At 33.4% G+C, this 23,505-nt stretch overlaps 4 protein-coding genes across 5 annotated transcripts; 1 reads left to right on the top strand and 3 right to left on the bottom strand.

The window, feature by feature from the left end:
• Nucleotides 1-828: 828 nt before the first annotated feature.
• On the bottom strand, nucleotides 829-3,834 carry LOC105958132 (protein trichome birefringence-like 5). Its single transcript, XM_012982137.2, has 5 exons — nucleotides 2,774-3,834; nucleotides 1,965-2,157; nucleotides 1,681-1,874; nucleotides 1,453-1,608; nucleotides 829-1,356 (listed from the first exon to the last, which is right to left on the bottom strand). The coding sequence occupies exons 1-5, from the start codon at nucleotides 3,712-3,714 to the stop codon at nucleotides 1,032-1,034; spliced, it is 1,809 nt and encodes a 602-aa protein (XP_012837591.2). The 5' UTR covers nucleotides 3,715-3,834; the 3' UTR covers nucleotides 829-1,031.
• A 7,123-nt stretch (nucleotides 3,835-10,957) lies between these two features.
• On the bottom strand, nucleotides 10,958-14,131 carry LOC105958133 (cold-responsive protein kinase 1). 2 transcript variants are annotated; one of them, XM_012982139.2, is made up of 7 exons: nucleotides 13,811-14,131; nucleotides 13,125-13,310; nucleotides 12,915-13,045; nucleotides 12,191-12,404; nucleotides 11,872-12,103; nucleotides 11,574-11,724; nucleotides 10,958-11,477 (listed from the first exon to the last, which is right to left on the bottom strand). In XM_012982139.2, the coding sequence occupies exons 1-7, from the start codon at nucleotides 13,839-13,841 to the stop codon at nucleotides 11,145-11,147; spliced, it is 1,278 nt and encodes a 425-aa protein (XP_012837593.2). In that variant the 5' UTR covers nucleotides 13,842-14,131; the 3' UTR covers nucleotides 10,958-11,144. The 2 variants fall into 2 exon arrangements, with proteins under 2 accessions (XP_012837593.2, XP_012837592.2); XM_012982138.2 differs by having other exon boundaries at nucleotides 13,125-13,319; nucleotides 13,811-14,130.
• A 2,705-nt stretch (nucleotides 14,132-16,836) lies between these two features.
• On the top strand, nucleotides 16,837-19,227 carry LOC105958134 (uncharacterized). Its single transcript, XM_012982140.2, has 2 exons — nucleotides 16,837-17,295; nucleotides 18,886-19,227. The coding sequence occupies exons 1-2, from the start codon at nucleotides 17,106-17,108 to the stop codon at nucleotides 19,005-19,007; spliced, it is 312 nt and encodes a 103-aa protein (XP_012837594.1). The 5' UTR covers nucleotides 16,837-17,105; the 3' UTR covers nucleotides 19,008-19,227.
• Nucleotides 19,228-20,401: 1,174 nt separating this feature from the next.
• On the bottom strand, nucleotides 20,402-22,727 carry LOC105958123 (uncharacterized). Its single transcript, XM_012982124.2, has 3 exons — nucleotides 22,154-22,727; nucleotides 21,936-22,033; nucleotides 20,402-20,800 (listed from the first exon to the last, which is right to left on the bottom strand). Exons 1-3 carry the CDS (start codon nucleotides 22,416-22,418, stop codon nucleotides 20,744-20,746), a joined length of 420 nt encoding a protein of 139 aa, XP_012837578.2. The 5' UTR covers nucleotides 22,419-22,727; the 3' UTR covers nucleotides 20,402-20,743.
• Between the last annotated feature and the right edge of the window lie 778 nt (nucleotides 22,728-23,505).

Below are 23,505 nucleotides of genomic sequence, written 5' to 3'. Positions count from 1 at the left end.
TATATTTTTACCCTTATATTTATATGATATAAATAGACATTTTTTGACTTTATTACTTGACCAACTTTGTTACTTTATTACGTAGCACTCTGATTGCATCGTCGGTTGTAGAAAAATATGTCATGTAGTATTTGGACGTAAAATGAAAAAAAAAAATTTGAGAGTAAATTGAGTACAAGAGAGAAAGAAAGAACACATGTTATACACAACCAGGGAGGTATTTTCGTCCGAAGTTGTCCAGCATCTAGTGCAATAGTCGATCAAGTTTCATAAGGGGTGGATTCTTCTAGAGGGGTACTTTCGTCCGGAGTTGTCCAATATCTAGTGTAATGGTCTCAACTTTCAAAAGGGATGGATTTTTAATATGGCTTGACGGAAAGGGTCTTATTGTCACATTTTGTAGTATATGGAGTATATGCGATAATAGTGATAGTACATGGGTGCAGTTCGTATTTAACCAAAAATAAAATTCAACTTTAACGGTCACTTTTTTCTTGCCCTTCATTTTCTTTCGCCCATTTCTCCTAGGTCCCTACATCAATATTTTGCCCCCCTTTTCTATGACCAGACACATTAAAGATTTTGCCTTCTTATATTATAATTATTAATTAAACAATATGAATCAATTTGCTCACAAGATTTTGAACAATATTCAAAATTTAAATTTTTTAAATGAGCATATTCAAAAAATTAAATTGGCAATGCTTCGACGCAAATTGTTGTACTCCTACCCGTCTCGTATCCACTTTAAATATAAATATCGTCATTATTCAGTAATACCAAACGAGGCCTCAGTGTGTATACATTTCCGTCGCATACGAGCACACATTTTCACTTGCGTCGCCGAAATTTTTTTCCACTTTTATCAAAATTCGAATCTTTCTACAAAAAAACAATTTATGTTCCTATAAATAACATAGTCCCAAGTGGCATTGACTTCTATTTTCAAATCTCTCTCTATAAACCCAATAATATTTTCTTTTTTTCTTTAAAAAAAATAATAAAATAAAATAAAATAAATAAATAAAAAACTAACTAGTTTGTGTAGCAACCAAAGAGGTGTATATAAGTTCATTCCAAGCATCAGGTACACCAGGCAGACACCAGTGGCTACAATCTTGTCTTCGTGTAGACACCTTCTTCAGAAGAGTCACATTCTTACCGTAAACCGAAGGGTGCCCATCTTTTCGGTAATTAGTTAACCGTGTCACGTTCAATAAAACAACCGGCACCTTCGTCTCTCTAAGAACTTGCTCAACAATCCTCATCTTTTCTGGATAACTATCAATAATCGGCCCTCGAATTACGGGTTCCTTCTCACCGTTACACGATCCTCCAGAATCCCAATCTCCCCCTCTAACATCATATATATATACAATTAAACCATTTTGTATTAAAATATGAAGTCCCATAATCGAAAAAAAAAAAAAAGAAAAAGAAAAAACCCGATACCTAAAATGAGCAGACGAGTAGCCACGATAAAACACCAACTTGTCGTGTTTTATGTTTCGTTTGATCCACATAGCCCAAGTCTTGATTGCTCTTCTATACGCTTCCACAGCATCGAACTTGGGATATATAAAGTTACCTTCTTTGTAGTAATTTTTGCTGCATCAAAACTTTATAATTACTTACACGAAAATTTGGAACATAAATACGAACACACACACACACACATACCCCTTAGAAGTCTTGCCATGTGTCCACCAATGGGCAGTGTTGAAAACAAGAATATCAGCTCTCAGCCATCTTCGAGCTGTCTTGTCGATTCGGTCGATCGATAAAGTGGGATTCGAATTCCCTTGTGCGTTTACACGAATCCCTTCTCGAACGAGGAAATGGGATCGGATAAATTCCACCGTGCAGTCGTAATCCTGCGTGATTTTTATTTTTTTAATTATTAAGATGAAAAGACTATGATTTTATATTCTCTTTGTAGTTAGCTCCTCGGGTGAGAAAGGTACCTCGATCTTGAAAACGTAGTAGCCTCTTCCTTTGGTAATTTTATAGCCATGGACTTCGTACATTTTGCTCTTGTCGGGTAAACCTTCACGAAGAAGGCACAGTAGAGATTCGAACTGGTTTCGATTCATAGAGTCTCCTACGAGCATAAGCCGTTTTCCTCTTAGTCTCACCAAAAAGTCCGTTGCATTAAACCTACACAAACACACACAGGCTCAAAAATAAATAAATAAATCCAGCAAGACTAACATGATGAAGAATGTTATTCACTGTGATTTCTTGAAATTAGAGAGACTTCAACAAGTTAGATCATGCGTTGTTGTCCGAATTTCGTACTCACGAATTCATCCGGGAAATTGTCTCTTTATAAATTAAATTTGACTTAGAAATTTCACGATACACTACAATTAACATGAAGCAAAATGATCAAAGATTCTAGTACTCCATTCAATCTAAATGTATACATCTTACATCGGCTATTCCAACTTAACTAAAACTGCAAAGTGAAAGGCGATCCATTGCATTTAATTTTTCGGACAGGTTTACTTCATCGAGACTCTATCTAAGAAGATAACATTCGACACAAATGTCTAGTTTCATTACCTAGGACAGGCAATTAAAGAAAGTCAACATGGCCATATAATTAAGACAACACCCAAAACCACTACTTAATTAAGCAAAGTCACCATATTAAATGCAAGCAAAGATATGATCAAAGAATTTATATATATTACATAGATAATCACAATTAATTCTTAATCCCCATAAAAAAAATACAAGACTTAACAGATTTAGGTAATGATCTTCAAACCTAGGAAGATCACAGTCATCTGGTTGCCATCTCCATTTCAGATAGTCGGAATCGGGCCTTCCGTTTCCCTGACAGTCGAAACCGTCGTCTACGTACGGGCAAGAACCCGGTTGGTAATGCGGGTAGACATCATCTCGAACCCATTTTCCCTTGTAAACATCACAATTCCTCAATTTCTCCATTACCGCAGTGTCGATGAAAATTCCTGGTTTCACCCTGGTTTTGTCGTCAAGATCGGATTTTGACGATACAGGCAGTGTCGTTTCATCCTCCGACGAGGCGGGCTCGCCGCTAATTTCTCCGGAATCGTCCTCGGAGTCGGGCTCTGACGAAACCAAGATCGATTTTTTGTCATCAAGATCGGATTTTGATGAGACGGGCAGTTTCGTATCATCATCCACCGACACGGGCTCGCCGGTAATTTCGCCGGAATCGTCGCCAGAGTCAGGCTCCGATGAAACCAACGGCGCCGTGGTTTTCACAGCAGTTTTGTCGTCAAGATCGGATTTTGATGAGATGGGCAGTGTCGAATCATCACCCACCGACACGGGCTCGCCGGTAATTTCACCGGAATCGTCGTCAAACTCAGGCTCCGATGAAATTGCCGCCGGGACTGTTTCTCTAACCTCGGGCTCAGACAATTTTGAGGATGCTGTAATATCGCCGCCAACATTATCACCGACGGGATCGGACACTTGCGAAGAAACAGCAGGTGGTCTTAATCTCAAACCATCGGCATTTTCATGAAACTGAGTGGATCTAGGAGGAGGAGAGAGAAGGAGGAGGGGGGCAGGGGTTAGAGAGATGAGATCTCCGTAAAATAAGGGTTTGGATTCAAAAGCTCGTTTGATGAAGAGGAATAAGCAGAAGAGGGAAAAAAGAAATACAGAGAGAAGTTTGAATCGGTTTCTGTTTTTGGGAATGGTGGAAGAAGTTGCCATATGTGGAAGAAACGCATGTTCTTCTTTCTTGTTTTTTTCTAACAAGGTAAAGGGGGCTAAAATGGAAGCCTTGTTTGCATTTTTCACCTACCTCTTTGAATCGAAAAATGGAACGAAATTTCTGAATTTCGCTGATTTTGATTCGATCATTTTTTCGATTTTGAAATAACTTTTTTTATTTTGATTTGTAATTTTTTTGATTTTTTTCGGGCTTTTTGGAATGAAAATTGAAATGCGCAATTAAATTAGGGTTTTTGACCATATATTAATTTTCGAAAGTTATACTTGTAATAACAATATGATTATTTAATCAGATACAATTTGAAGGATTTTGTATGTTCATCGATTAGGGTTTGACCGAAGAACTTTATAAGTTTGCAAAATTGAAGATACAGATTATGAAATTGAATTTCAATTGTTTGTGGAAAAATATCAATTGGTGGAAATCTACCACTGATAAAGGAAATAAATGTTGTGTATGGTTTTACTATTTTGTACTAATGGAATACATTAGATTAGGGTTTTCGATTTGATTTTGATTTTCGGAAGTTATACTTATACTAACAATATTATTATTTACTATTTTGTACTATAGGTGATAAAAAAAATAGAATTTTCAATTTCTGTCGATTTATTCAAAAAATTCTAACTTTAGAATATGTTATTACATTTCAATTTCCGAAACTGTAATGTTTGAGATTATTTTTTGGGAATGTAACTGAAATCAACTTTAATTTTCGCCGATGAAAAAAGTTTGGATTTTTTTGAAATTGTTAATGGCTGCGGCTATATGCAAGACTTAAACCACTTGTGCAAGACCAAATTAAAGAAAGATTCCAAAAGATTCCATTTTATTAAGATGAAATGACAAATATACCCATAAATTAAATGACTTTTATTTGCTCATGCAAGACCAAATAACAAATAATAATAAAATATGAAACAACTAAATTTCGACATTACGGTGTCGAATAAATATCCATAAATTCGACACCTTAATGTCGAAATTTAGTATATTTGGACTAATTTGCTAATAGTAAATTTCGACACTAAGGTGTCGATATTTTACTCCAAAATCGACATCTCAATGTCGATTTTTACCTATAAAATTCGACATGTACATGTCGACTATGTGTGCGCGGGATTTTTTTTTTTTAAAAAAATATGAAACAACTAAATTTCGACATTAAGGTGTCGAATATATGTCCATAAATTCGACACCTTAATGTCGAAATTTAGTATATTTGGACTACTTTGCTAACAGTTAAATTTCGACACTAAGGTGTCGATTTTTTACTAGAAAAATCGACATCTCAATGTCGATTTTTGCCTATAAAATTCGACATGTACATGTCGACTGTGTCTGCACGGGATTTTTTTTTTTTTGGAAAAACGATATTCTAGCTAAAAAAACACATAAATGCATATTTTCTTGGGTTTTTCCACCGTAGATTCTTCTATTTTGATGTCTTCTGACTCAATACTTACCATCTTTGTAAGATTTGTTGAGTTTTGATGATTTTGAATGTTTAGGTTTTGTGGGTTTGTAGATGAGGAAGGAGAAAAGGTTTTGATGGAGAAGATGAGAGTTGGTCTTGTGGTTTTGTAATAGGGTTTTTTTTTTTTTGTTTTTGAGTTTTTGGTATTGCACATTTTGAATTTTCTATTTTTTTTAACAAGTAAGGGTATTATAGTATTTATACATTAAAAAAATTAATTTGGTCTTGCACAAGTGGTTTAAGTCTTGCATATAGCCGCAGCCATTGTTAATTTCAGTTTTTGGCCCCTATTCACATGAGAACTTTTATGAATTCTTAATTAAGAATCAAAAATACTAAACGGGACGGCTATTTCAAAGACCATTTTTTTCTCGGTTACAAGACCACCTCAATATTTGATTAGTTTAATGCTAAATGTACCACAATTTTTTTAGTTTAATACCACGAAGAAGAAGAAGGGTTTGTCGGTTTTGACGTGTGGTCTTAAATAAAGGAAATATATTTTGTTTTTTTTATTTTTTTTCTTAATTTTCATTAAGAGTATTAATGTCATTTCTTTTCATTTTCTTTGGTGGTATTAAAATGAGAAAAATATCCTCAAAACAAATGAAAAAAATATGATGTTCAAAATAGTGGCCTCCAATATTAAAAGAAAAAAAACAATGTGATGTTTAAGATTGATACCTCGGCCCACTTAAAAAATGTATCAAACCCATGGCCTTATAAGAGTGGGCGGGCCCATAAGATTGAGTTATTATTAATTCCGGTAAATTACGGTCAACCTCCCGAGTTAAAGTCAAATTACGAGAAAAAAAACTATCATGTTTGAGTAATTACAACTATACATCAGCTATAAATCTTTTTACACGTCACCCTTGTACTGTCAAATTTAGTTAAATCTTCTAGATTATATAGAATATCCTCCAATTTGTACCCATTTTAGTTTTTACCACATTCGAGTTCCACATTTAAAAAAAAAGAAAAAGATGATCATAAAATGTGTTTCTTGGCTTGAAAATATCAGATTGTAGTGCATCAGAAACTACATTTTTGCACAAAACAAGTACAAACTAGAGAATATTCCACTGAATCTAGAAGATTTTGTTGAATTTGACAGAGTAACATAGTTGGTGGGGTAATTATAATAACCCAAACATAATAGATTTTTTCGTAATTTAAACTTAGATAGTAAGTGGCCGTAATTTATCATATTACTTATATTACACGACCGCTAGTCTTTGATCATTTTGACACAATCTCAGATCTGGTTTTGCAATTATTTATTGAATATTAATTAGCTAATTTCAGGCATTGTATATAATTAAAATTTGGATATAGATTCCGTAATTTTAACAATTTGAAAAGTCACAAACTAAATTAGGACTAATTTAAATTATGTGTTTGTATCGACTAAATGAAGAACTACATGTGTGTCCTGATTCATGTATATGTGTTGGCCACTGTTCATTTCATGTAAAAAAAAAACATTATATTTCAAAAGAGCTTTGGGTTTGCCGACACAAAGTTGAATGGACAAATATATTTAATGTGTAAGCTCTTTTATTATATAGACAAAATTAATTGAGTTCGTCACTTTTGTCCATTTTACATATATTAGACATATTACATTATTATGTATATATAGAGCATCTCAAGGGGCATTTTTGTTAAATACGCATTGAAGTTTTGACATTTTGCTAAAAGTTCTCGATCTATTCACGTGATCTTCTCCATCACTAGCTCTATCCGTGTTTGTTGCAATCTTTCGTACCCCTTCAAATCTGCTCCACTCTCACTCTTCGTTTTTATCATCGTCGAAATTCTTCCATACACCGTCACGCAAACAACACCCATATAGTGACACACACGCACACACAATCGTACACATTCACACAGAATAGTCGTTTGGAAAACCAGAACTACTTATTTTGTAAATGCACTTGTGGACAAATATGAACAGTAGTTGTTAGTTCACTTTGTTTAGCTACATAATTTAGGGGATATATAACTGTGAATATGTAGTATCCTATAATATAAAACCACTGAACACAATTGAGTTTCATAACTAAGCTCTCCTTGTATTCTTCACTGTATATTTTTCATGCGTGTATACTTCTCCGTCTAAAGTTTGTAAATAACATCTCCATGTACTCTCCACTGTATACGTGGAATGCATCTATTCATATACTGATAACAGCTAGTCTAAGCTCTCTAATTAAGATATCTGGTGTCCTCCGTCTAAGTTATATGGTTTGGTCCATTTGAACTTTATATACTATTATGTGTGTATATTTATGTAATGCTAACTTCCCTCAACTTATTTTATACCTACCCACCAAACTTTGTATGGTCAATTTTCTTGTTAAGTTATAAGCAATATTTTGACCTCTCTTTTTTATGGTATGCATTCGAATATGCTTTTAGACTAAGGTCAAGTTTCATAAGCTTTGATTGATATATTTTAATTAATTTAATAATCAAGTACCAATTATTATTATTTTTATTGACGGTACGGCAGATGCTCATAATTTATTATTGAGTTGACTCGTAGTCGTAATAAATCAAGCAACTCATGTAATAAAAAAATAATTTAATAAGCTGGAAAATTAAATTTAAATAAATGGATGCAGACATAATAAATTTGTACAATCAAAGGCAAATTATGGCTCTACAGTTCAAAAGCTATGGTAGCTATAAATATGCATGTACGCTTCTCTGCCTTCTTTGTATTAAATATTAATTTTGCAGTAAAGCCCCTCCAATTTCTTTACTGCTTTTTTCCCCCCTTCTCTTTTACTTGATACCAAATATTTTCTTTGTTATTATTTAATTCCTTCATTTTTCAGGTGCCTACCATTAGGACCCATTCCATAGACCATACATATAATATGACATGCATGAGAGAGAGAGAGAGAGAGAGAGAGAGAGAGAGAGAGAGAGAGAGAGAGAGAGAGAGAGAGAGAGAGAGAGAGAGAGAGAGAGAGAGAGAGTATATATATTTTTCCATTTAAAACTAAAATCCCAGGTGAGCATAATGTTTTACCTAGTGTTAATTTTCATGTCAAATGGTATTCAAAAAATGCAATAAATGCAGTTTGGTGAGAGAAATTTCTCTCTGATATATGAAGATGTTGATGCATCAGAAATTCCACTGTAAATAGTTATTGCCTTTAAACCTGCAAACACTTGTTTCCTTTTGCTCTTCCACCCCCCCACCCCCAATTAAAAAAAAATTAAATAATAATAATAATTTGTCACTTTCAAGTATATAATATATTCTTACATCATAATCCATTTTTGAAACATATTCTTTTATCTAACATCCTCAAAAAAAAATTCACAATGAGGGTTTCTCTCCTCCTACTTGTTCTTGTCTACAATCAGATTATTATTACCAACACTACTTCTACGGGGAAAGAATATCGGTTTTTCCTCCCTCCGAAGGATAATATAAAAAAGAATATTCACGAGCCAAACACGGCCTTATCAGCTTCCGCAGCAAGAAACAGAAACTCAAAGATCATGCTGCGTTTCTCGAGGTACATGAGCTCGTCGAACAAGATTCCGAACGTTGAAGACGATAAACGCCTCGTTCCCTCTGGATCAAACCCCTTACACAATAGGTAGAATTTATATATATAAATAGAGAATAATTTGCATGTAATCTATATATAGTTTAATTAATTAATTAGTATTTTGCTACCTTTTTTTTTTTTTTGTGTTTTTCAGCTTTATTTCATAAATTTGCTATCTTTAATTCTCACTGCTCTTGAAGGGCTTATTTCTTTTGGTTCTCTTCACTTTTTTTAAATATATATATATATCTATATATATATATATATATATATATATTTCCATGAAGTAGCTATGTATGTATATAGTTCATGATTTATATAAAGAAAAGTCTGTTAATTTTTGTTTTTAATTGAGAATTGGGAGCACTTGAGCTTGAGCATTTGTCCTCTTAATTATTGGTGATTAGTTTATGGATATTTTAATTAATAATTAGCTAGAGAAAATATATTTAAATTCAGAGTTGGTGTGCTTTCTTCATCCTTGTCTTTTGAATTTCTTTTTTTTTTCTTTATTTTGTCATAAAACAAATGGGTAGTTATTTCACTAGTGTGTGGTTTTGCTAATTTGGGGGTAAACACACACAACTATATATGATATCCATTGATTAATATGTATATTTATAAGAATCCATCAATATATACATACATATACATATATATATATATATATATATATATATATATATATATATATATATATATATATATATATATATATATATATATATATATATATATATACACACACACACACTGGTTGGAGGGGCATTATGAAAAAAAAAATGTCACATTATTAAAGTCAAAGTTATACTAAATTGTTGATTAAGGGGTAAGTGTTACAACCTATATATTTAAAGAATGCTAAATGTATTTAATTGAAATTCTTAATCTTGATTTTCTTGAAGGATTGAATTTTTTTTATTTTTTTTCTTTCACTGCCACAAACGGACAAGATAGAATTTCTGAATTTTCATATTTATTTTTATATTGTATATGTACATGGATAATTGGTTTCGATTCGTTATTAATTAGGTGTTGATGTGACATATTTAGATTTAAATTTAAATTTTCTTGATATAGGTAATAACAGCATTTAATTTTCTGCTAAGATGCAGAGGCAAAATTCAATTCATTAATTAATTAGGTCATCTCTGTTTTGATCCAACCAAAAGTCAGCAATTCTCCCATGCATGCAACTCTTCTTTGTCCCACTTTTTTTTTTTTTTTTTCCCATCTCTATAAAGTCACTTTCATTTGCTATTTCAAGCTCTCAATTTCAAACAATTCTTTATGTTTTAATTTCATATTACTTATTTTCAATTTATAAATTATTTGTGTATATGAACATAACTTTTAACACGTGACAATAACAATTATAATAAGAAATATATTATACTATAAAAATAAAATTTATGAGTGATCTATTGAAACTACAGTAAAATATCAACATTCATATAAATTTGATAATACAAACACACTCAACAAAAGATTTATATAAACTCAATTTTCATTCTATGAAATTGATCGTTAAATAAATGAACCATTTAAAAAAGCAAAAAATAATAATAAATAATAATAATTAAGAAATTAGTATAGCAAAAAAATAGATTTTTTTGAAGATACCATTAAGAAAGAAAGTTGAATAATATAGAAAGCGGCAAACTATTGTAATGAGATAATAAAGAAAAATAACAATTAAAAAATTAGTAGAGAAAGAATTACAAAATTATCCTTAGGGTTTTGTAGGGTTGGTCCTATTGTTTCTTTCTTTTATATATGATAAAATTTTCAGTAATTCGAGTTCTGATTGAATGTGCAATTAGTTTGGACTCGAGATAATCACAAGAGTAACCCTCTAAAAATTTACACATAGTATTGATGAAATTTCTAAAGAAAATGATCAATCTTGTGAAAATATACCAAGTATTTGACACACATTATTAATAGGGATTGGCCAAATTTGGACAAACATTACCTGCTGGCACATTTTATCAAACTTAGACAAGGAGCAACCTCTGTGTAAGAGAAGGTTATATCCAACCAATCTGTTTTGACTTTCTCCAGCTCAATTTTTGCTGTCCATTCCCACGTGTGTGTGTGTGTGTGTGTGTGTGTGTGTGTGCGCGTGTGCGTGTGCGTGTGAAGAATAACAAAGCATACCAATATATGTACACAGGCAAAAAAAATTGATCTTCAATTTGAATTTGATGCAAGCCAAAAATGGTAACCACCACCATATAAGTTTATTTATCTACACATATTACATGCTGGATTTTTTCCAAAATGCAATAAGTCAGCCGAATAAATAAATAAATATATAAAAGTTTTTATTTTTATTTTTTCCTCGAACGAATTCTTACTTGTGATACTGAGGGAATGAGGGAGAATCGCTCTTCACAGGAGAAGGGTAAGGCTCGGAAATCGAATCCCACGAAAATTTCTCGTCATTATTAACCCTTTTCTTGCGCTCCAAGAAAGCCGGTCTCATTGGCAATACTCCTTCGAGCTCGACTTTGCATGTCAGCATTGCCACAATTTCAGACATTGGCGGCCTCTGATTGGCCAGAGGCTGGAGGCACAAGAACGCGACACGTGTCGCCTGCAGTATATCTTTCTCGATTAAACAATCCTCTCGTATCCTTGGATCCACGAGATTGATTAACATGGACTTCTCGTATAGCTTCCATGCCTTTGCACAGAAAGTATATTCGTTCATATTAGAAAGTTAAAAAAAATACAAAAAAATTGAAGAATTTTGAGGAAATTTAAAGGATGTGGGCCCTACATATTCGGGGAGGTATTGCATTTCCGATGTCAATTTGAGATCGGTATTTCTCCTGCAGCTAATAATTTCTAGCACCAAGACACCGAAACTGTATATGTCTGCTTTTTCAGACAGTTCTCCTCTTAGGGCGTATTCGGGTGCCGTATAACCTCTGTCAAAATGTGAAGATTATGTAATATATATATATATATATATATATATATATATATATATATATATATATATAGAGAGAGAGAGAGAGAGAGAGAGAGAGAGAGAGAGAGAGAGAGAGAGAGAGAGAGAGAGAGAGAGTACTTACAAGGTTCCAGCAAATGTGGTGCTGAGATAAGCCTGATCTTCGGGGAAAAACCTAGCCAGACCAAAATCTCCGATCCTAGGTTGAAATTTGTCGTCCAATAAAATGTTACTCGCTTTAATATCCCTATGTACAATTCTCACGTGCGAATCTTCGTGTAGATATTGCAAGCCTCGAGCAATCCCAAGTATTATCTGTAACCGAGTGCCCCAATTTAAAAATACATCACTTTTTCCTGCATTATACGACCAAAGAATCGTATTCAGACAAAATCATTTAGGACCAAATAGCAAATAAAGAATTAGACAAAAAATATATATACCGTAGATGATAAGGTCTAAACTCCTATTCTTCATGTACTCGTACACAAGTAGCCTATGAGCTCCGTCTGAACAGCAACCTAAAAGACGTACGAGATTCTTGTGCTGTATGCTCGTTATTGTCTTGACCTCGGCAAGAAATCCCGATTCGCCTTGCTGTGATTTCTCAACGCAGAGTTTCTTTACTGCAACTAACCTTCCATCTTCTAACTTGCCCTGTTAAAAATCGAAAGAAAATTAAAGATGTTCTATTACTATTTCAAGAAAGGAGGAAATTAAAACATGTTTTTTTTCGTGTATTGTTACTAGAGGCAGAAATCGGACCGATACAAATCAGAATTAGCCCTTTTGTAAAAAAATCTAATTTTTTTTCGGGAGTGGAAAACTAATTCCAATTCCGTTCCAGAAACAATCGGAAAATTTGGAAATCGGAATTTCGGAAATTGGAATGAAAAAACTTGTTCCAAAATAGGAAATTTTCGGATAAAAGTTCAGAAAGTTGGAATATTTAGTAACATAAAATGTTAAATAGATAATAACTTTTATATTACAAGTGAAATTTTTGGGAAAAAAATCGGAATTTTTGGAATTCAAAATTGGATCGAAAATCGGAATCTCATATATATTCCAATTCCATTAAAAAAAATCGGAATGAAAAATACTGTTCCAAAATCGGAAAATTCCGGATCGGAATCAGAAATGCGGTTCCAATTTACTAATTGTTACCAAGTATACTGGTCCAAATCCACCTCTACCGAGCAGATTATTCTGGTGGAAATTCTTGGTTGCCTTCTTCAGTGTGTTGAAGTGGAAATAGGTTATTGTACGAAGATTACCACTTAGGACATCTTTTGTAACTGCAATAGAATTCAGCATTAGACAATAATTTCGAAACTATTTACTTTTTTAAAGACTGAAGCTACCGAATCAAGAAACCTGGCTGCTTAATTGTTCGAGCGATGAGCATCCTCACTTTTGCTGGTTTGATAATTTTTCGGAAGATGAATATTAGGATCAGTAATACGAGGAGTAATATTATTCCACCGAGGAAAAAGAAGAGAGCTGGTGAAGGGTGTTTCGACGTCGAACTCTGCATATCGAGTGATGCTGATGGAGAAATCACTGCATTCACTTGAAATGTTGATCTATCAATCAGTCTTTTTTTCGATAATAAAGGCGAAAATAATTCAAAGATTTTACTTGTTTCTCGTACATGAATCATGTAAGAAGAAAGAGTTTCTCTTCAACAAAGTAGTATACTTTTGGAGACTTAACCACGAAAACTATACTAATGCAAAATCCAATTACTAAAAAACATCTTAAAAGATTTGAAATTCACAAATAAAAATCACTTGCCAGAGTTGAACAACATCATTCTCTATCTCTAGTTTCTATGAAGCAATTAATCAAACAGTTTGTAAGCAATATCCAGAAACTCCAAAAAACTCAGTAATATTAGGTTGTAATGCAATATTTATCAATAAAACCACAGCCACTGTCAAAACAGAGAAACAATTTTCGCCACCGTGAAACCACCATCATTCCGACAAAAGCCAAAACATGTTAAAGAAAAATGAAAAGGGGCTGTCTGAAAATCGACAAAAGAATTTGGGTGTGCGTACCTTCAAGTGATGAACGAGGCATGATTCTCATCAAGAATCCCACAGCAAGAAGCTACGATCCATATGCAGTTGAAATTTTTGTTTGTGTGGGATTATTACAACATACATGGATATAATCGAAGCTGCGAAAGCGTGGGAACATCGAACAAATCAAAGTGTTGGTAGCTGTTGTAGTTAAAGAGGGGTGGAGTATTATCGTAGTCCAGCCCTCCATTTGTCTTCTACTGGGACGGCTGCAAATACAATACAAATTCATAAATAAATAAATGAATGAATTAAAATTAGAAGAGATGGAGAATTGGGAATGAACTATTCAAAACCGAACTGTATTTCTTCCTACTTACTAGGGCAAATTACAAGGAGCCCCTGAAGTAAGGCCTGATTACGAAAAAAGACCCTCATTGTTTGCATAATTACAAGCAACCCCTGAAATTAATAAGTTGTTAACAACCGCAACGAAAATGTAGAATGACATATTTTACAAATCAGGAACATAAATTAGAATGAGATTCTCGATTTTTTCCGATTTCGGTACAAAAATGTTTGATTTTGGAATTGAAAATTCATGGGTAAATTACGAAACTCTTCCTGAATTTATTCAATAATAAAAATATTCCCTCCTATTCATAATTATCAAAATCCTCTTGACGTTTGTTTCCAACTTACACAAACTCCTTATATAGTGATTTTTCACATTTTTATTTATTTCGGGGAATATTTCCTAAAAAATGTCGATTCTATCCATGCGGATTTGACATTTCTTTATGTTAATTTGTATAAAGAAAAATTACCCTCATATGACTTTTTATAAGGATTTTTTTTCTTCTTAAATAACACAATCCACAACTTTTTTGTATTACCATTATTCCTTTAATGGTAATTTTTGTCTTTAAAAGTAACATAAAGAAAAATCACGTCAGCAGAGATCAAATTGGCATTTAAGAGGGTCGGTGTAATCGGGAACAAACGTCAAGGAAATTTTAGTGAGTAGGGACTGGTGGGGTTGTTCTTTTTTAGCCTAACTTTAGGATGACTTTTCCAATTTACCCATAATTCATTCAAATTTCATAAAAAAATATTTTGTCCTTTTGAATCGTTATAAGAATTATAAATTAAAATTTCTCAGAGTACGTTTTTCGATCATATATCGTTTTCTTTTTCATTTTCACTATTTCTTTCTAGGATTTTATTTTTCTTTTTTCTTTTTATAATCTATTCCACTTTTCCCCCTTATATTTTGGCCCGATATCACTTTACTCCCTTCTACTCTCAATTGTATCGATTTGTCCCCTTGTACTTTGGCAGGATATCATTTTACCCCCTTCTACTCTCGATTGCATCGATTTGCCCCCTTGTACTTTGGGTCGATATCACTTTACCCCCTTCTACTCTCAATTGCATCGATTTGTCCTATGTACTTGAGAAATTGTCTCAATGTGGCCCACACAGTTAGTTTTCACACCTTTGACATTAACATCGTTTGATCTAAGTTTGAAAATTACAAAAAAGTCACCCCTCCCATTTTAAATAATTATTAAAAAAATTAAAAAAAAATTATACATGAATAGTGGCTGACGTCGTGGACTATGTTTTTTCGTTGTCTTGAATTTTTTTTTAATATTATTTAAACTAGGAGGGTTGACTTTTTAGTAATTTTCAAACTTAGATCAAACGGTGTTAAGGTCAAAGATGTGAAAACTAACTGCAAGGGCCACATTGAGACAATTTTTCAAGTACCTGGGGACAAATCGATGCAATTGAGAGTAGAGATGGTAAAGTGATATCGAACCAAAGTATAAGGGGGCAAATCGATGGAATTGAGAGTATAAGGGGGTAAAGTGATATCGAGCTAAAGTACAAGGGGACAAATCGATAGAATTGAGAGTATAAGGGGGTAAAGTGATATTGAGCCAAAGTACAAGGGTGCAAATCGCTGCAATTGAGAGTATAAGGGGGTAAAGTGATATCGAGCTAAAGTACAATGGAGCAAATCGATGGAATTGAGAGTAGAAGGGGGTAAAGTGACATCGAGTCAAAGTACAAGGGGGCAAATCGATGCAATTGAAAGTAGTGGGGGGTAAAATAATATCCTGCCAAAGTAGAAGGGAGAAAAATGGAATTTACCCAAATTATTTGTATGATCTTATCGTCCAATTTCTCCACCATAATACAGATCCATTATTATTGTTTAGAACCACATCACATGTTTTTCAACCCACATAATTTCATGATTGTTTAGAAGCCAAATAAAACGTTCAGCCCAAATGGAAAATTATTAAAATTTCGACTTTTATTCACAAAGGCGGTGGCCAAGCTAGTATAGGGTCAGGGGGGCCATCGCCCCCAATATTTTTCAACAATGTAGAATTCTCCGATATATTTCATCAAGTGTAGCATTTACAAACTCGATAAACATAACGGAGGTTAAGGTGCCTTCATCAAAGCTTAAAATTAGTGTATTGACGTGCAATTTAATTACCCCGTAACAATTCTTTGAAAATAGCTTTTGCTTATCTTCCAATTTTTTATTTTTATTTTTTATAAAATTTGTTTTCCTAAAAACATATATAAAAAAGGGTAAATTACAAACACCCCCCTGAGGTATGGTCAAATTACAAAAACACCCCTCTTGTTTGGATAATTACAACCACCCCCTCAAATTTAGTGGAATCTTCGAGATTATATGGAATATTATCACTTTTGTACCCGTTTTATCCCATTCAAACTCTACATTATGAAGCAAGATGATCATAATATGTGATTTTTAGCTTGTATATATCAGTTTCTGGTGCATCGGAAACTGTATTTTTACACAAAACGAGTACAAACTAGAGCACATTTCACGGAATATAGATGATTATGTTGAATTTGGCACCATAAGGGTGGAGGTGTAAGAAAAAATCATAGTTTAGGGGGGTAGATGTAATTATCCAAACAAGAGGGGTTTTTTTGTAATTTGACCATACCTCAGGGGGGTGTTTGTAATTTACCCTATAAAAAAAGACTTGTGGTTTTTCTTCCAAAATAAAAGTAAAATAAAATAAAATAAAAGAAGTTGAAGAATTCTGAATTCCAGTCCAAAATCCCAACAAAGCCCTTTCTTCTTCTTCTTGTGCAACGTATTGCCCACGGTATTCCACTCTTGATTATTATTCTTCTTCTTCTCTCTTCACCGATTCTCACAGCTCCTTCTCTCTCTACCACAGTCTTTCTCTCTCTTGAATTAATCTCTCTGAAACCCACTAGGTAAAAGGGAAGAAACCCATCGAAAGTATCTCTGGAGGTAAAAAAATAAATGGCGTACGTGGATCACGCGTTCTCGATTTCAGACGAGGATATAATGATGGGAACCTCGTACACCGTCAACAACAAGCCGCCAATCAAAGAGATCGCCCTCGCCGTTGCGCTCCTCGTTTTCGGCGCCCTCGCTATCGTACTCGGCATCGCCATGGCCGTCAATCAAGTCGGCGGCGACCGCGCCCACGGTACCTTTTTTTTATTCCGAAATTTCCCGTTTTGCCCTTCGCTGTATCTTTTGGTTTACTGCTTCTCAAAAGGGGTTTGTTTTGGTGTCGGTTGGGGGAGCATGATTGGGTTTTCTGTTCGAATTAGTTGTTAATTAGGTTAAAATTTGGGGGTTTTAATCAGTTAATTACTAAAACCTCTAATAGTTCTGAAATTAAAAAATTAGGGCATATCTGAAATTGTTGATTGTTGTAGCCAGATTGTACGAGCTGGTTGTTACTTGGGGAAACATTAAAAATGGAAATTAATAATTAATAATTAATAATTAATAATTCCGTTGTATTACCTGAAAATCAAGACTTAAACTGAAGTATACTGTGGCGGTGTTTGCAAAAGCTTATTTAAAAGCAGAAGTTATTGATTGTGAAGTTATTGATTGTGAGTTAAGTTGATTCTAAGTACTTATTTTTAAAAGCTGGGGGTGTTTGCAAATTTACTCGAAAATCAACTTAAACAGAAAAAACCAATAGGTGCTTAACAAGCTATAGCTTAAAGTTGCTTACTTTAAGAGAAGCAAAAGCATAAGTTCATTTTGCAAACTCTTAAAAATAGATTATCATAAGCTATTTGTAAAAGCTTTTGCAAACACCACCTGAGAGTAGATTCCTGTTGGAAAAGAATTGGATCCGATTATACGAGATAGGCTAAGTTCTAGAAGTTTAAGTGGGCATGGTTAATTATTGATTAGCTCATACTAAGGTTTATATGGATATGTCAGCGGTAAGATGTTCGTTTAAGTTGAGAACTCCCTCATATTTCTCCTTGGATTGTATCTAATCATGACATTAAAACGATTTACGTTATCTAAATATGGAATGAAATTACACCTATTGCCATTATCATTTATCAATCAACTTATTTATCAACAGAGAATGTGATACCCTCGGGGAACGAAGCTGCTTCTCTTTTTTCGTATTCTTTCTTGCTGGTTATGCTTTCTCTAACTTATTGTGGTTGGTCGAGGAACGGATTTCGACAAACATCCTAATGCATGTTAAGTCTGAAAGTCGTGTGTATAATATAATATATGATAATATTACTGTAGTGTATAGTTGTTTCGACGATGAAATATTACTGTGTTATTTATGCCACGTTTCTATTTATCCCTGGCCAGTTCATCGACGATGATAATATTACTGTAGTGTATAGTTGCTTTTGGTATTGAGAATTTCTGGTTGATCATGGAGAGTTAGGCATCCTTAGGCCTTGTTTGGGAATTGTGAACGAACAATATAATCGAGCTTTTTCAAATATTTGGAATTTTTGGTTTTTAAGTCCACGATAAAGAAAAAGGGGCCCGTATTTTAATCAAGCATATGAAGGATATGCAGTACAAATCAAGCATAAGATAATCATTAACCACATATTACATTAATGTTATCAGTCCCGCAAACATTCCCAAACGAGGCCTTAGAGTACATCTCCCACAGCACGGATTTCTCCCATGGAAGCATTCATGTGTTTTCTACTAACGTGTTTTTTTTTTCTTCTTTTTACCAACTATCTGATTTCCCCGTAATTGATTTATTTTCTTGATGTGCTTATTGAAGGGATATTTTTCGCTATACTGGGCGGAATTCTATTCCTGCCGGGATTCTACTACACGAGGATCGCGTATTATGCATACAAGGGTTACAAAGGTTTCTCATTCGCCAACATACCTCCTGTCTAGAAAAAAATAATTTGTTTGTTGAACTCCGTTCGATGTATAGATCTCTCTCTCTGCTCTTGTCTGTTTGCTCGACTCTTCTCTTTTTTTTTTTTGTGGTTATCTCATACTGGTTTCAACGGGTCTGTAAATCACTAGACATTTATACACGCATGGGTTAATTTTTATTTCTCTTTGAACAGACACGTTTAATAGTGAATCCCTTTGAATGTTTCGTTGCCTACTATTACGTTACAGATGTTGGAATTATAAATTTGTTGTACTGATACAGTTATGTATAGAATTTTCTTTCTAATGAGTCGAAGTGAGACTGAGTTTTGATACTGCTTAAGAACTTTCTGTCCTAAGTTCTTTCTTCGAACCTAAGTTGTTGTGGTAGTGTTTCGTTTCGGAAAAAAAAATAGGACTGTTAGTATTCAGCGTTTCAGACGAAGATTCGAATTTCAAGTATTAGGGGTTCTTTTCTACGATGGAACTGTAATTAGAGGTGTTCGTATGATGAATAAGCGATGTAAATCAGCTGAGTCGACTCATCAACCTAGTGAGCCGACTCGACAAATGCTCGAGCCCAAGCTTGAGAAAGTTAAGAGTTCGAACTTTCTAATTAGCCGAGCTTGAGCTAAAGCTTCAAGACTTTGATGAAACTACGTCTGTCGATAACGAAATCAACTATTTTTTTTTTCTTCGTTTTTTAGTATCTAACATTATGATTAGGTCACCATCAAGATCAGCTAATCATGTGTGAACTTACAAAGTGTACATTGTATTATGTCAAGCAACATGTTCTTGCTAGCTAATCATTCTTAAATGCCTACGAAATTTCTAGATTTTTTTTTTCCTACAAAATCAATATGGTACAGTTAGCTATTTTTTGTTGCAGACAATCTGCATGATACAAATCATACTAGTTAGGTAAATCATACATAACTTTGCAGGCAAAATAACTATACTTCTTATATTAAAAAAAAACAAAAAAAGAGAAAAAATATCAGCAAAAATTTTACAATTCTATGAACATTGGGTTTCATAAGCAGATGTTTCGTGGAGTTTTATATATTATTGTGAGGAGATGAGGGTTTTGAGAGGGTGTTTGACTAAGCTTATCTTGAAGAGCTGATAAGCTCTGACATCTATTAAATTGTTTTAAAAGCTGATAAGTTGTTACATCTTATTTTTATAAGCAAATAAAGTGTTTGGATAACGAGACTATACGTTATTTTTGCTCATTATAAGATCTTTTTGAATTTTATAAGCTCTTAAACATCTTATAAGCCATTGTTAACAGCTTATAAGCTTACCCAAACACCCTCTCAACCGTACAAGTGAGCATATTTTCACGAGAATTTACAAAACCAATTTTTACCAATCCTAGCTAGGAGTCGAATCAATGTACAAAGTTCAATTGCAACATCTCCCTCACTTTTTCATGTAACAGAAAATGTCGATCGAGTTTACATATTTGCTAGCTTTCGTCTTTTACATCATAAAATACAAGTACAAAACACAAACAACAGCATTTTGTAGCAACTCTTGCAAGTTTGCTCAGCTGCAGATATTAACAAAAGGCTACACCAACATATCACAACAACAACAAGAACAGCTAAATGTAGATAATAAAAAAAAAAAATGCTTCTAGGCATTTTAACATTTGATAATCCCGAATTCGGAAACGAAATAACACAAAATGACTTATTTGCCCTTGTCCTCCTCCCTTGAAAATGGTGGTTCCCAAGCTTTACTCATACACTCTGTATTTTGCTGGATTTAACCTGTGGTTTTGCTTCTACGACATGATTCTGCCATCCAAAACAACACAAAATAAATACATATTTATTTTTTGTACTTTGGAGGCAAACTATAACACAATAAAGAACTCGGAGTTTGAATTGGAGTTTTATCATATTTAAATCAACGCCCTGTGCACAAATTGCATCGCATCTTTCCCGTTTTTCAACTTAAAATCGCATCTACCTCCAAATTGCGTCTGGTACTTGGTAGACACAACTCCACTGCTATTTGTAGGACAAATAAATGACACAACGAATTAAACGAAACCAAGCTATGACTAAGAACTTTAAACAATAACCCACTTATGCTAATGTTAGCAAAAGACAAAAAAGAATAGGCCAACAAAGTACGAGTTTAGCAAGTATAACCAAGAAGTTGCATAACAAATCCGTAGTTTTCGAATTTATACTTGCTTGACTGATTTCATGAACAGTAGACCTTTTCGGTTAATGAACATATCCTTAAAGAAGAAAGGGCAAATTACGACCACAGTTGAGATAAGGTCAAATTACGAACCACACCCCCCCCCCCCCCCCCCTCATATTTGGACAATTACAACCACCGCCCTCAACTATGAATCTTCTTTCACATCCACTCTTATGGTGTCAAATTTAGTGGAATCTTCTAAATTATGTGGAATATTCTCCAGTTTGTACCCGTTTTACCCCATTCGAGCTCCACATTTTGCAACAAGATGATCATAAGATGTGAATATCAGATTGTAAATATCAGATCGTGGTGCATCAGAATTTGCATTTTTGCACAAAATAAATACAAACTAGAGACATTCCACATAATGTAGAAGATTCTGTTGAATTTGACTTCATAAGGGTGGACGTGTAAAAAGATTCATAGTTGAGGGGTGGTTGGAATTATCCAAATAGAAAGAGTTTTTTTCGTAATTTGACCTTACCAAGAAGGAATGGAATAGTTCAAGAACGATGGACAATTTTACAATTTTACCTATCCCTATCCAAAAAATTCATATATAAAAATTCTAAATTTATTGAGGTAACTCTTATAGAGTTTCAAATTTGATACAAATTCAATTTTATTGGAGTGTAAGTGTAACCACTAACCATGGTTAAAATCTAAGTATCTATTGCAAATCTTCATTATAGAGAAGAGAAAAAAAAAACTCACTTTTCCATTGCTTTCGTAGTAATCATCCAACGCCCATTGATACTTTGACTGATTCAACCCAAACCAGTGTGCCACGTGTTCGTCCAAACTCGCATGAGCTTAATTTTCAAATTAAATCAAATTTAGGAAATTAAATTGATTTTTTTTTTGAAAAATAAATTACTCCAAATAATAATAATAATAATTAAAAAAAAAATTGGGGAGTTAATGAAAGATACCATTCTGAACTTTGGCAACGGTGTTCCAGAAGAAAGAGAAAGAAGAAGGCTTCTCTTTGTAAAACTGCGCCGGAGGCGCCATAACCGGCGGTCGGGAAGCCAGCTGAACCGGCGTCTCGACCTGAAACTGAACCGGCGAGGTTCTACTCCGAGATTCCGGTTTTGGGCCGGGACTCGGGGTTGCCGGAGGCGTCACGAACACGGTGTACGGGCCGATCTTCCCGATCCTCGGCGGCGGCGTTGCGGCGTCGCTCTGGATTGGCATCTCTGGCTGCTCAACAAATTAATTAAATTTAAAAAAAATTTGAAAATCAAAAGAAGAATTCTTTCTCCAGTACTTTTTCTTTTTCTCTTTCTACTTTTCGGACAAACCCAGAAATTTTTAGTGTGTGTTTTTGGAAGTGAAGAAGTGTGTGTAGTTGAGTGTGAAAAAAGTGGAAGAAGGTTGTACTAAATACTGATAATAAATAAGGAAGTAATTGTCAGAGGATATTAGGGGCTTTTTCGGTATTACAGTTGGAAAGCACGGTACCCTATATTCGCGTGGATCTTGTTCTCCATATCTCTCTTTCTCTATTTCTTTTCTAATAATAACAAATTATTTAATAATAATTTGGACTATGTTTAGAATTTGAATTGAATATCTTTTTGGGAAAAAAAAATTCAATTGTTTATTTTTCAAATTTAAGTATAATTTGCCTGTTGTTAATTACTCCAACAGCTCTTTCATATGTTATAACTTACCATTTCTCAAAATTTGGCCAAAATTCTTTTAAAATTTACAACACTTGTTAATATTTAGGTTTGGCAAGCCAAAAAGTGAAATGGTAAATTTGCTTTTAACGGTTAGTTTTTCCAATAAATTCACTGATATTTCATTTTTATTTAATTAATTAATAATATTTTAGTAATGTTGTCAAATGTCAATGATTCTTGACATTTAATTTGAGAGTTAAAAAAAATTAAAATTATATCATATTTGTATTCAAAAAAATTTAAACAATAAAATTTAGTTTATATTATTATATAACTAAATATATTAAATATCATACTAAAAATAACAGTTTCGCAAAAATAATTATTTTGGTGCAGTGATGTGTTAAAATATAAACAATTATTGCTAGAATGTGTTCACCAAATAGTAAAATTACAATACTTTTATAATTTGAGATAAAAATGGTAAAATTATAGAAAAATTGTTGGAGTTGCCTTAATTCCTTATTTCTTGCACTTGAATTGCAAAATCAAATCATCAATTGTCACACCGACTTGCTATATTTTTTGTTGATTAATTAATTATCAGTTTGGAGGGTCCTAATCTTTTAATCTTTGATTGAACACATGGGATATGA

The sequence above is a fragment of the Erythranthe guttata genome, chromosome 10 (genome assembly GCF_056151865.1).
Source record: "Erythranthe guttata isolate IM_541 chromosome 10, IM_541, whole genome shotgun sequence".
NCBI lineage: Eukaryota > Viridiplantae > Streptophyta > Magnoliopsida > Lamiales > Phrymaceae > Erythranthe > Erythranthe guttata.
Note: the sequence above shows the minus strand (reverse complement) of the source record. Positions and strands in the feature narration are given on the sequence as shown.